Raw genomic sequence first — 12,889 nt, forward strand, 5'->3', positions numbered from 1 at the left:
TTTTTTTTTTTTTTTTTAGGCAGAGCCTCACTGTTACCCAGGCTGGAAGGCAGTGGCACAATCTTGGCTCACTGCAGCCTCCACCTCCTGGGTTCAAACGATTCTTCTGCCTCAGCCTCCCGAGTAGCTGGGATTACAGGCATGCACTAGCAGGCCTGGCTAATTTTTGCATTTTTAGTAGAGATGGGATTTCCCCATGTTGGCCAGGCTGGTCTCGAACTCCTGACCTCAGGTGATCTGCCCACCTCGGCCTCCCAAAGTGCTAGGATTACAGGCGTTAGCCACCATGCCCAGCTGGATCAAATATTTTGGGAACACATGGCTGTCTGTGCTGTCCTAGTCTAGATGGTTTATATCCTGGAAGCTGTCTGTTCTCTGAGCAGGGTGTAGGCCCTGGGCTCTCTGCCCTGAGCTACTTGCTGGATGAACGGCATCAGTGGAGATTGCCCCTCTGGGACCCACAACCAAAATGTCTGGGACCCACTGTGCCCCTGACAGCAGTGTGCAGTTGAAGCCCAGGGCTTCACCTCCCTGTGCTCAGCACGGCAGGCTGGGGACACAGAGGCTCAGGGAACGTGGGCCTGACAGAGCAACCTCGCGGCCCCAGAAAACACCAAGCACCTTTGTTCCTTCAGCTTTTCCCTCGGCATTGGGGGTGGGGGAGAGGGTGGCGGGGAGTCCCGGGACACTGAGCCTGCCCTCCAGGAGCTCCTAGTCTGGCAGAGGAGCTGACACAAATATCAAGAACAAGACAGAGAAGTGACCCTGGCCTGGAGAAGGCCAGGGACTGCTTTTGTGGCCACCTCTGGAGTCAGCTGCTCTGGGGTGCCCAGCCTCTGGGGAGGTCCTGAACTCTAGCCCCTGCCCTGGGGCACTGAGAGCTGACACCTGCACCTGCCGAACCCAGGAACAGTCACTCCCTCCCAGAACAGTGGCTAGGTGCAATCTGGGAAACGGGTTGGGTATTCCTCCTGCAGCCAGTGGTTTCTGCACATCCCCAGCAGCCAGCCACCAACTGGGGCCCATCCCAATGCCTCCTGTTCTCTCCCCAGGACTCCCCCGAGGCAGGCGGGGAGCGGGAGGAGGAGCAGGAGCGGGAGGAGGAGCAGGCCTTCCTGGTCAGCCTCTACAAGTTCATGAAGGAGCGACACACGCCCATCGAGAGGGTGCCCCATCTCGGCTTCAAGCAGAGTGCGTCCCTGGGGTGCAGGCAGGGAGGGGGGCCCAGCAGGGAACCCCGCCCGGGCAGGGCATTGGGCAGGCACTCCCACTCTGGGTGATCCAGGTTGCAGATAGAAAGGAGGCCTCCCTCCAGGCTGCCACTGGGCCAGCGGTGCACAGGCCACAGCCTGCCCATCTATTGCAGTGGCCCTGGCTGGGTGTGTGCCGGTCTGTGCCCGCGTGTCAGGGCACTAGGAAGGGGTGGCTGCCCCACCTCCCACAGAGGCTGACGGCCAGCCTGCCCCTCTCTCCCCAGTTAACCTGTGGAAGATCTACAAGGCAGTGGAGAAGCTGGGGGCCTATGAGCTGGTAAGGAAGGCACCCCCAGTCCTTGCCAAACTGCATCTCCCTGGGGTGAGCCTGCAGCGCTGTCCTTGCCGCTGGACAGAGGAAGAGCCCGGATCCCCAGTCCTGCCCCTTCCTCCCCGCCTCCCCCGCTGGTTCTCTGCTGCTCAAAGCAGCTTTTCAGCCTTCCCCATCTGTTCTGGCCGCCCCGTGTTGGAAAAACTGCTTGGGCCAGCAGTCCGTGGCCCTGGAAGGGAGAGTCTGCCGGCCGCGGTGGGAGCCGCAGAGCAGCTGCCAAACCGCGGTCCTTCGAGTCCCGGCGAGGGCGGCCAGAGCCGCAAGGACCCCGCCGCCAGGGGGCGCTCGCCGGCCGCGCCCTCACGAGGTGCCCTTGCAGGTGACCGGGCGCCGCCTCTGGAAGAACGTGTACGACGAGCTGGGGGGCAGCCCGGGCAGCACCAGCGCGGCCACGTGCACGCGCCGCCACTATGAGAGGTAGGTGGGGCGGCCTGGGTGCTGGGCGCCGCCTGCCCTGCAGGGCCTCGGCCGACCTCGCTGGGAGCGGGCGGGGTGTGCGCCGTCCTCAGCGCTGCGGGGACCCAGGCTGGCTGGCGCAGCCACTGAGCTGAAGCTTCGGGGCGAGGAGGAGAGGGTCTTCCTCGGCGCCGGCCTCCTGGGGACATGCCTGGTTCCTCCCCAGGCTGGTCCTGCCATATGTGCGGCACCTGAAGGGCGAGGATGACAAGCCACTGCCCACCTCCAAGCCCAGGAAACAGTACAAGATGGCCAAGGAGAACAGGGGGGATGATGGGGCCACCGAGCGGCCGAAGAAGGCCAAGGAGGAGCGGCGCATGGACCAGGTAGGCCTGTGGCTGGCTGGGGCCACCCTGTCCCCTGCCTCTTGTAGCCCCCCCCACCACCCCACAACTCCGTGGCCACGGAGCTGTCTGCTCAGAACACACAGAACATGCACCCAGGGCGGGACTTGCAAGGTTCCAGGTTCTCCACAGTGCACAAGTTCTGTACTTGTGCAAGTAGACTCTGAACTCCAGCCTGCACCGCCCCCCCCACCAGGCCCTGTGTCCCGACCTGAGGCTGTGTCCGCTCAGAGGACAGGGCTCCTTTGGAAAATTCTGCACAAAGGACTGCAAGGGCTAGCGGGGGACCTGGGCAGGCCTGAAAGTGCCGCCTCCTGCTCCTTGGGTCAGGATGCATGGCTGAGGCAGCCCTGGGGCATGGCCTTCTCTCATTCCAGATGATGCCAGGAAAGACCAAAGCAGATGTTGCTGACCCAGCACCGCTTCTTAGCCAGGAGCCCCCCAGGAACAGTACAGAACAGCAGGGCTCGGCCTCTGGGTCTTCTGTGTCCTTTGTGGGTGCCAGCGGCTGCCCTGAGGCCTACAAGCGGCTCCTATCCAGCTTCTACTGCAAGGGGACACAAGGCATCATGTCACCACTGGCCAAAAAGAAGCTCCTGGCCCAGGTGAGCAAGGTGGAGGCCTTGCAGTGCCAGGAGGAGGGCTGTCGCCATGGGGCAGAGCCCCAGGCGTCCCCAGCTGTTCACCTCCCAGGGAGTCCCCAGAGCCCCAAAGAGCTGACTGAGAATTCCAGGCACTGGCTGACCCCTCAGGAGGGATTGCAGTCCCCGGGTGGCAGCCTCAGGGAGGAGGTGCAGGCGGGCCCCTGCCCGGCAGCCCCCATCTTCACAGGCTGCTTCCACACCCACCCCACCGAGGTGCTGAAGCCTGTCAGCCAGCACCCCAGGGACTTCTTCTCCAGACTTAAAGATGGGGCGCTGTTGGGTCCTCCTGGCAAAGAGGGGCTGTCTGTGAAAGAGCCCCAGCTGGTGTGGGGCGGGGATGCCAACCGCCCTTCCGCATTCCACAAAGGCGGCTCCAGAAAGGGTATTCTCTACCCCAAGCCCAAAGCCTGCTGGGTGTCCCCCATGGCCAAGGTCCCAGCTGAGAGCCCCACGCTCCCGCCCACCTTCCCTGGTAGCACAGGCCTGGGCAGCAAGCGCAGCCTGGAGGAAGAGGGTGCTGCCCACAGTGGGAAGAGACTGCGGGCCGTGTCTCCCTTTCTTAAGGAGGCAGATGCCAAGAAATGTGGGGCCAAACCTGCGGGGTCTGGCCTGGTCTCCTGCCTTCTGGGCCCAGCCCTGGGGCCTGTGCCCCCAGAGGCCTACAGGGGCACCATGCTGCACTGCCCGCTGAACATCACCGGCACCCCAGGCCCCTTGAAGGGCCAGGCTGCACTCCCCTTCAGCCCCCTGGTCATCCCAGCCTTCCCGGCCCACTTCCTGGCCACTGCAGGCCCCTCACCCATGGCCGCTGGCCTGATGCACTTCCCCCCCACGTCCTTCGACAGCGCTCTCCGCCACAGACTTTGCCCGGCCTCATCTGCGTGGCACGCACCACCAGTCACAACCTATGCAGCGCCCCACTTCTTCCACCTCAACACCAAGCTGTAGGCCAGCCCATGGTGTTGCGTACACTGTGGAGTCGACTGGGGCCGACAGCGGGCAGGTGCTGTTGCTAGGGGGCTCTGGACTAGTGCCCGTTACCCAGGACACCCAGGCCGTGCCCCTGGCTGGGCAGCCTGGCACAAGTGAAGGAGGCAGTGGGAAAACTGGGTTTATCTCAAGGCAGCAGCCTGAGCCCAGGAGCAGAGGACCCAGTTGTTACAAGGCCCTGGGAGAGGGTGGGCAGCTCCCACTGCCCCAGAGCAGACCTCGAAGCACCCAGGTTGCCCACGGAAAATCTAATAAAAAGAAACCAATGTGAATCCACATAGCCCTGAGGTGTGCATGGTATGGGCCTTTGTAACGGCAGGCAAGGCGAGGGTGAGCTTGTGGGGGCGGCTGCCATTAGGGGGCCAAGGAGGTGGACCTGAACGCCACCACCCCTTAAGAGCGGGCCTAAAGGAAACCCCAGCCTCTGCCCATATTTAGGCAGCCTCTGACATCCATTCTTGCCCTCAGTCTGGCTTCCTAGTTGAGCCTCAGGGAACACATGTTGCCCTCCTCATTGTGGAGATGGGGAATGGAGACCCTGGGAGGGTCGGTGACTTGCCCAGGTTCCCCTGGCAGGAGGGGCAGAGGCGGGCTGCACAGGCTGTGTGACTCCTGTGCTCTGAGCAGGACCCCAGGCTGTTACCAGTGCCCCCCGGGGTTTGGGGGTGGGGCAGGACGCCTGAGTTGGTCTGCCTTGGTAGTGGATGTAGATTTTCTGGGGCCTGTAGCCGAGCCCTCTCTGCAGCACCATCCCACTTGCCTGACCCACATGGACGGTCCAGAATGACCACTGGATTGAAATCACAGGAGGTGCCTGGAGGGAAAGGGGAGCAAATGCACTGGTCTCGGCCTGGGTGTCTGCATCGGTAACAAGCCCCTGCGGTTTCAGATGTGGTTGCCCTGGGGCTCACATAGAGCCCCTGTGGCCTGACGCCCTGCTTGCTGCAGGCCTGATGCGAGCAGGACCTTGGCTCAGGAGGAGGGAGAGTGGGTTCTATTCAGAGGCACCGTCCCCTCCCTCCACAAGCAGCCTGCACCCAAGCAGTTTCACATGTAGTCCTGGAAAAGGGGGGCCACTGCTGGCCAAGCAGAGGGTAGATGTCAGGGCATCAGGTGTGAGCAGGTCAGCGGGCGACACGCACCACTGGAACTTGCCGTGCCCACTGGGCCTGGGATGCCGGGATGCTCATCATCTCCGGCCATGGGAGGAGACCCCGTAGTTTGCAGGTAGGGAGGCTGAGGCCAGGGATGGGCAGGGTCTTCCTTGCCCAAGCCACCATTCACAATGACAGAACCCAGGCCAGGGAACGTGCAGCATGCTTGGCACCAGGGAGTGGGCGGCCAGGCCAAAAGTGCACCCTGCCCCTGGCCACCTCCTTCAGGAGCAGCCTGTGGAGGGGAGCTCAGGCACCTTCCAAGTGAGGCCTGTGGCCGGTGGAGGGGCAGAGAGTGGTGGTCCCTGCTGTTGAGAGCACTCAGGCTCTGCAGGGGCATCTCCCAAACTTCCACCTCCTTCTTTCTGAGAGATGCCAAGATGCCAGCCTAAGCACCTGCAGTGACCTGCCCTGAGCTCCCACTGCCACATGAAGTCCTTCTCTCCAAGCTGCAGAGGCTCAGTGGATGATAAAGAATGGGAAGGGGTCGGGTGCAGTGGCTCACACCTGTAATCCCAAGCACTTTGGGAGGCCAAGGCGGGCAGATTACCTGAGGTCAGGAGTTCGTGAACAGCCTGGCCAACACGGTGAAATTCTGTCTCTACAAAAAATACAAAAATTAGCGGGGCATGGTGGCGGGCGCCTGTAATCCCAGCTACTTGGGAGGCTGAGGCAGGAGAATCTCTTGAACTTGGGAGGTGGAGGTTGCAGTGAGCCAAGACTGCGCCCCTGCACTCCACCTTAGGCAACGAGCAAAACTCAAAAAAAAAAAAAGGGTGGGGGAAGGGGGCTGAGTTCCGTCCACCCTCCAGGTCCTGGGTGCTGGGCCACAGACCACTGGAGTCAGATCCCCTGGACAAAAGGGGCAGAGTCCCTTCATCTGCAAAGCAACACTGGCCTGGCCCCGGCACAAAGACGGGCAGGACTTCAGCGCAAGCGGCTCAGCGCTGTGATCACGGCGCCCTCTGGAGGCCCATCTGGAGAATGCACCTTCCGTGGGGCGTCTGCCCCGGGCAGGTGGGCGCCCTGGGCAGGAGGCAGGGGACCCTGTTTTGGCACAGATGCTAGAGCCCGATGTAGTCGTGCTTCTAGGACACCCTCTGGGCCCAGTGCCCCACAGCCAGGTACTAACTGTACCCGATTCTCGGAGGGCAGCGTCCCAGCTCACAACCGGCCTAAATGGTGGGTTCCCATCAGTGCCTCTGATTCCTCAGTGAGCAGAGACTGAGGACAGGACCAGGGCTGGAGACCTGAGGTTGGGGGGAGGAGGGGACGAGAATGAGTGATCTCAGACGGGAGCGCCCCCACGCCAGGGCAGTGCCCTGGGGCCTCTGGGAAGCACCAGGTTCCACCTGAGGTTGGTGGCACGGGTTTTGGGTTTCGGCGGGACCAGGCCACCAGCTGTGTGCGGAACAGGGGAGAGCCAGGTTCCACCGAGGAGGCGCTGGGCCGGGGGAGTCTGGTGCAGCAGAGCGGAACAATGGAGCTGAGGCGAGTGCAGAGAGCCAGGCCAGTGGAGGGCCTGGAGTCGAAGCTGGGTGCGGGGAGCCAAGGATGGGTGGCGGGACTGATGGACCATAGTGGGGCTCCGAGAACCACGGGACTCAAGGAGGTGGGCTGGGAATAAGAGGGCTGGCTGACGTCCCCCGTACCTGGGTGCACTCGTGAGAGTGAGTGGAGAAGAGCAGGCCAAGGAACGAAGGGGCCAGGGCGTGGGAAGCCTTGGAGTCACCGCCTTTGGACCAAGGTCAGGCAAGAAGTGGGGAGGAGGGGCTCGGGGTCCACAGCAAGGCCACGGTGCAGGGGCAGCAACATAGGCTGGCAGCAACCCACTTTGGGACAGCGTGGAGAAGCGATCTGCACTGGAGAGAGCTGAGGGAGTGGTCTCTGGGTGGGCAGAGCCATGGGCTGGCAGGGGAGGAAGCAGAGGGGCAGCTGGGAGTCCAGGCAGGGAAGTCAGAGGCCTCCACCACTCAAAACCAGAGGGTGGGCCAGGTGCGATAGCTCATGCCTGTAATCCTAGAACTTTGGGAGGCCAAGGCAGGCAGATCACCTGAGGTCAGGAATTCAACACCAGTCTGGCTAACATGGTGAAACCCCATCTCAACTAAAAATACAAAAATCAGCCGGGCGTGGTGGCACACACCTGTAGTTCCTGCTACGAGGGAGGCTGAGGCAGAAGAATCACATGAACCCAGGAGGCGAAGTCTGCAGTGAGCTGAGATTGTGCCATTGCACTCCAGCCTGGCGACAAGAGTGGAAACTCTGTCTCAAAAACAAACAAACAACAGAGGCTGCTGACAGTGCCCTGAGACGTGTTTAAAAATTTTTTTTTTTTTTAAGAGATGGGGGTCTTGCAGTGTTACCCAGGCTGGAGTGGTGCTGTGGCTATTCACAGGCAAGGCCATCATGCATTGCGACACCCAAACTCCTGGGCTCAGTCCTCCCGCCTCAGCCTCCTAGGCAGCTGGGACTGCAGGTGCATGTCACGGCAGCCAGCTAAATGTTTTCAAATAATTGCCAGAATTTAAAAATCAGATTTCACATAAAAAATGTGGGTATCAGGCTTCTCTTTAAAAACCAGAATTTCTGGCCAGGTGCTATGTCTCATGCCTGTTATCTCAGCACTTTGGGAGGCCGAGGCGGGCGGATCACCTGAGGTCAGGAGTCAAGACCAGCCCGGCCAACATGGTGAAACCCTGTCTTTACTAAAAATACAAAAATTAGCTGGTCGTGGTGGTAGGCACCTGTAATCCCAGCTACTCGGGAGGCTGAGGCAGGAGAATCGTTTAAACCTGGGAGGCGGAGGTTGCAGTGAGCTGAGATTGTGCCACTGCACTCCAACCTATGTGACAGAGTGAGACTCCATCTCAAAAAAAAAAAAAATTCTGGCCACATGGGAGCACTTCCTGGAGGTAAGTAGTTGCTGCTGCCTTTTGGACAGGGTGACCTACCCGTTCACCACAGTTGCCCCAGGCCCTATCTCCACAAACGTGAGGGACCCAGCCCTTTGCCACCTGCCCCAGGCACCCCTGTTCAAGCCAGAGTCCTGTTGCTGCTGAGACAATAGGTGGCAGCTTTTGAGACTCCTTCCCACACTGGAGGTTCTTGGCTCCATGCTTAGAGTTCCCACCACCTGCTGGGCCTTGTCATCCAGCGCTCAAGGGTCAGCAGACAGAGAGGGAAGCTCAAAGAGCTGAAGCCAGAACACAGGCCCTGAGTCCTGACTCCTCCACGGCTCAGTGTGTCCGTAAAGGTTCGCAGGCCCCTCACTGGCAAGCAACAGATACAAACCCCGACCCGGGCAAGAGGGAGCCTGAGTGACTGAGAACTGCAGGAAGAAGAGAACCCCCAGGCCACCGGGGGTGGGGACAGCAGCCCTACACCCCTGCACCCCTTCTATGGCACTGCCATGGGTGAGCTGGAGCCGGCTCCTCCTGGCCCAGACAGTGCACTGCGGGCATCTCTTCCCAGCTCTCGGTTGATGCCTACCGGGAGCTTGAACTAGGCAAGGCAGGAGTATCTACAACCCCCAGAAATCAGCACATGCTGGCTGAGTGTGGTGGCTCACATCTGTAATCCCAGCACTTTGGGAGGCCAAGGCGGGTGGATCACCTGAGGTCAGGAGTTCGAGACCAGCCTGGCCAACATGGTGAAACCCCGTCTCCACTGAAAATACAAGAATTAGCCAGGAGGGTGGTGGGCGCCTGTAATCCCAGCTACCTGGAAGGCTGAGGCAGGAGAATCGCTTGAACCTGGGAGGCGGAGGTTGCAGTGAGCCGAGATCATGCCATGCACTCCAGCCTGGGCCTCAGAGCGAGACTCTGTCAAAAAAAAAAAAAAAAAAAAAAAAAAAAAAAAGAAATCAGCACGTGCTACACATCAGGGCTCCCCCCACCCCCAGCCAGGGCTCAATCACCTAGCAGCATGCACTGCCGACTCAGCTCCAACTGCCTTCTCTCCCTGGGGCCCACTTCAGGATACACTGTGAGGGGAGAATCTTATCTGAGGCCTCTGCTTACCCGGTAACCTCTGAGGCTGTTGCCTCAGAGGAAGCGTGTCTTCCAGGTAGACCAAGACAGTAGCTGCCGTGCTGGGTGATGCCAGGTGCATATCCTTCTCTGGGCCTCCATTCCCTCATCGGTGATATGGAAATGAGTCACTCCTACCTCAAGAGTGGGGGGCATTTAGTGAAAGTGCTCTGTAAAGTTCTGACGAATGTGGATCATCACCTCCTTCCCCACCAGCAGTGCTGCTCTACCAGCCTGACCACCCCGCGCCCTGCCCTTTACCTCACTGCTTTTTAACATTCCTGCCCTCCCGCCTGGCTTCTGACTCACAGTTACACTGAACTTTGGATCCTGTCAGCGTCTGGGTCAAGTATGGCAAGTCAGTTCCCCCCAGGTATCAACTTTGACTGATGGTGGCTGTCCGCAGCTTGGGGTTGACTCAGTGTGACAGTGATGCAATTGATTAGTAATGTCTGCCAAGGCCACAGGCAGCGGTGCGGAGGCTCACCTGCCACTTAGTTGCCATCTCTGTCTACATGGATGATGATCTAACTGTGCCTGATGATGGGCTGTCTGATGTAGGTCCTGACCTCACAGCCACATCTTAGCCACAGCTCCTGTGCAGAGCCGCCTCGTTTCTCTCCCACAGGAGCAAGAGTTGTGGAGGAGCAGGTCTTGGATTGGGCAGTCAAATCCTGGAAGTCTGGGTTGGACAACCCTTGGCCTTGAGCTACATACAGAGTTTGATCCCTGGGTAGTCGTCAGGGAGGCTGCCTCTTGGGAGAAACCCAGGTAGGCTGTCCAAAAACCAGCAAGGTCTTTCCAGCAGCTGGAGAGGGATGATCTAGGATCCACACCAATAGGATAGAGTAAAAGTGGCACAATTCTGGTGTCATTTGTAGAGTAACCGCAGTGCTTGTGAGCTGGGGCCTGTGGCCTTGGGTATGGGGATAACCAGTAGACGATAAATTTTTTACATCATTTCAAGGCCAGGCGTGGTGGCTCACGCCTGTAATACCAGCACTTTGGGAGGCCGAGGCGGGCAGGTTGCCTGAGGTTAGGAGTTTGAGACCAGCCTGGCCAACATGGCGAAACTCCGTCTCTACTAAAAATACAAAAATTAGCTGGGTGTGGTGGCAGGTGCCTATAATCCCAGTTATTCAGGAGGCTGAGGCAGGAGAATCGCTTGAACTCGGGAGGTGGAGGTTGCAGTGAGCCAAGATCACACCACTGCACTCCAGCCTTGGTGACAGGGCGAGATTCCATCTCAAAAAAAAAAAAAATCATTTCAAAGTCCAGCTGTCATCAGCTCACCCCTCTGCATAAACCTGGTCCATGACCTTCCATTGCCCTCAAGTTAAAACCCAAATGCCTCAGTCCGGAAGGCTCTTCATGGGCTCTGCTTCCTTCCCCAGGCTCCTGGCTCACATCCACCCCACCCTCCACCACCCATAGCACCCAAACCCCTGCAGTTTCTGTCTGGGCTGATCCCTGAGGCCCCACTCCAGCTCTCTGGCCTGACTGGCTGTCCCTCAGCTCTAGAAGAACATTTTCGCCCAAAAAAATATGTCACTGCTCCCACTTTTCCTTCCAGTCTCTCAGAAGTTTCTTCCTCCAGGAAGCCTTCCTGGCTTAGCTACCCATCCCGTGTGCCCCCACAGCACCCAGTGCTTGTCTACCCGCCACTGTGGACCCATGACTTCCAGCATCCCTGCTTCCCCAGACTGTCAGCTCCCCGAGGGCAATTCGCAATCCCTGTTGACCACCAACCCCAAGTTATACCTAGGCCCGTACAACAGGGGTCCCTTCCTTGTTTTTCTTTTTACCGAAATTATTTTGGTACATGTGCCCACTAGCAACATTCAGAAACATCCCTGGTATTCCTCCACATCCCCATGGTTCCCAGAGGGCTCCTGCATGCTCGGGAGGCAGCCCCAGGTTCTTTGCCACTGCATTTGCTCAGATTGCTGTTGTCCTGGGGAGGAGCAGCTCTTCCCACGGATAACCTCTGCCACATTCCCATCTGCCTTTGGAGAAGGGAGAGAACCCGGTCTTGATTCTTCCTTCAGAAATACAGCTACACCCCATCCCTTCCCCTCCCTACCCTGCACACACCCATGAGACCAAGCAGGGACATTTAATAAGGTTTTAACATTTCTGGGAAGCAGTAGAAGGGACTCAAAACAAGGACACAACCCACAACTGCTTCCTGAAGCTGCCTCACCCCTACCCACGCAGCACATGCCACACCCAGTTCCTGACGTGGATCTGCATCAGGGCCTAGACCTCCAGACACCACCTGCAGCTCCAGGAGGCTCCACACCTTGGAACTCACTACTCAGAGGAGGAAGGCTCATTTTCCTCCACCCTCATTGGGGGCTTTTCTCTAAATCCTCATTTCTAGGATTAACTTCCTAGCTGTTGGTCGACAGTGTCCAACCAATGGTGAAAACGCTTGAATATCTCCTCTGCTGAGAAGCAGCCATCCAATCAAAATGGTGGGTTTGGGTTACTTCTGCCACTCTCCCACACTGCCCCCCGCAATATACTGAAGTCCTAACCCTCAGCACGTGAGAATGTGGCCTTATTTGGGAATAGGGTTGTTGCGGGGGTAATTCGTTAAGATGAGGTCACAGTGGAGTAGGGTGGACCCTCATCCACCATGACCGGCACCCTCGTAAGGAGACAGTTGTGGGAAGACGTGGGCACAGGGAGAGTGCTACGTGAAGACAGGACTGGGCACAGGGAGAGTGCCACATGAAGATAGGACTGGACACAGGGAGAGTGCCACGTGAAGACAGGACTGGGCACAGGGAGAGTGCCACGTGAAGACAGGACATGGACACAGGCAGAATGCTACGTGAAGACAGGACTGGAGTGATGTGGCTGCAAGGAGTGCCCGAGATTGCCAGCAAACCAGTCGCAGCCAGGAAGAGGCAAGGAAGGATTCCCCTCCAGGAGCATGGCTCTGTCAACACCATGGCCTCCAGAACTGGGAAGGAAGAAATATCTGTTGTTTTACTGATTTATTTTTGAGACAGGGTCTTGCTCTGTTGCCCAGGCCGGAGTGCAATGGTGTGATATTGGCTCACAACCTCACAGACTCAGGTGATCCTACCTCCTCAACCTCCTGAGTAGCTGGGACCACAGGCACATGCCACTACACCTAATTCTGCGTAGTTTTTGTAGAGATGGGCTCTCACTGTGTTGTCCAGGCTGGCCTCAAACTCCTGAGCTCAAGCAATCCACCCACCCTGGCCTCCCCAAGTGCTGGGATTCCAGGCACAAGCTATGCACCTGCCTCTGTCGTTTTAAACCACCTGGTTTGAGGTACTTTGTCATGACAGCCCTGGGAAACAAGTGCAGTGATATTCAAGGGATGACATACCTGTCTGCAGGATGAACATGAATCACCATCAATACCACTTTCCAGGAGGCAGCGAGGATGCACACAGGCAGGACAGTAATACTGGTAGCTTAATATTTGTTTGGTGCTAACCTTGCTCCAGGCTTGGTGCTATGCAGGTCCCAGGAGTTATTTCTTCTCACAACCCCCTTAGGAGAAAGTTCTGTTCTCATCCCTGGGTTCCACAGGATGAGGCTAAGGGAGATTGAGTTGCCCGAGGTCACTGGCAAGAAAAGAGACAAGCCGGGCGCGGAGGTTCACGCCTGTAATCCCAGCACTTTGGGAGGCTGAGGCGGCCGGA

The 12,889-nt window shown here is 58.6% G+C and overlaps 2 protein-coding genes across 8 annotated transcripts in view; one reads left to right on the plus strand and one right to left on the minus strand.

The window, feature by feature from the left end:
* Positions 1-4,295, plus strand: part of ARID5A (AT-rich interaction domain 5A) — a 16,282-nt gene extending 11,987 nt beyond the window's left edge. The window contains exons 3-7 of one of the 2 annotated variants that reach the window (XM_017860496.1): positions 1,053-1,191; positions 1,478-1,530; positions 1,904-2,001; positions 2,207-2,366; positions 2,762-4,295. In XM_017860496.1, coding sequence (XP_017715985.1) covers positions 1,053-1,191; positions 1,478-1,530; positions 1,904-2,001; positions 2,207-2,366; positions 2,762-3,976 — 1,665 coding nt within the window. In that variant the 3' untranslated portion in view covers positions 3,977-4,295. The remainder of the gene's footprint in view (positions 1-1,052; positions 1,192-1,477; positions 1,531-1,903; positions 2,002-2,206; positions 2,367-2,761) is intronic. The other variant, XM_017860497.1, reaches the window with a different exon arrangement.
* A 4,661-nt stretch (positions 4,296-8,956) lies between these two features.
* Positions 8,957-12,889, minus strand: part of KANSL3 (KAT8 regulatory NSL complex subunit 3) — a 59,548-nt gene continuing 55,615 nt past the window's right edge. For 2 of the 6 annotated variants that reach the window (XR_001883059.1, XR_001883058.1), the window contains 2 exons: positions 9,195-9,337; positions 8,957-8,996 (listed from right to left, as the gene is read on the minus strand). Coding sequence is in view for 1 of the 6 variants with exons in the window: in XM_017860488.1 (XP_017715977.1) it covers positions 12,809-12,811 (3 nt within the window). In the remaining 5 variants the exon portion in view is untranslated. The other 4 variants (XR_001883057.1, XR_001883056.1, XR_001883055.1 and 1 more) reach the window with 4 other exon arrangements.

This window comes from Rhinopithecus bieti, unplaced genomic scaffold (assembly GCF_001698545.2).
Source record: "Rhinopithecus bieti isolate Rb0 unplaced genomic scaffold, ASM169854v2 scaffold_54331, whole genome shotgun sequence".
Taxonomy (NCBI): Eukaryota; Metazoa; Chordata; class Mammalia; order Primates; family Cercopithecidae; genus Rhinopithecus; species Rhinopithecus bieti.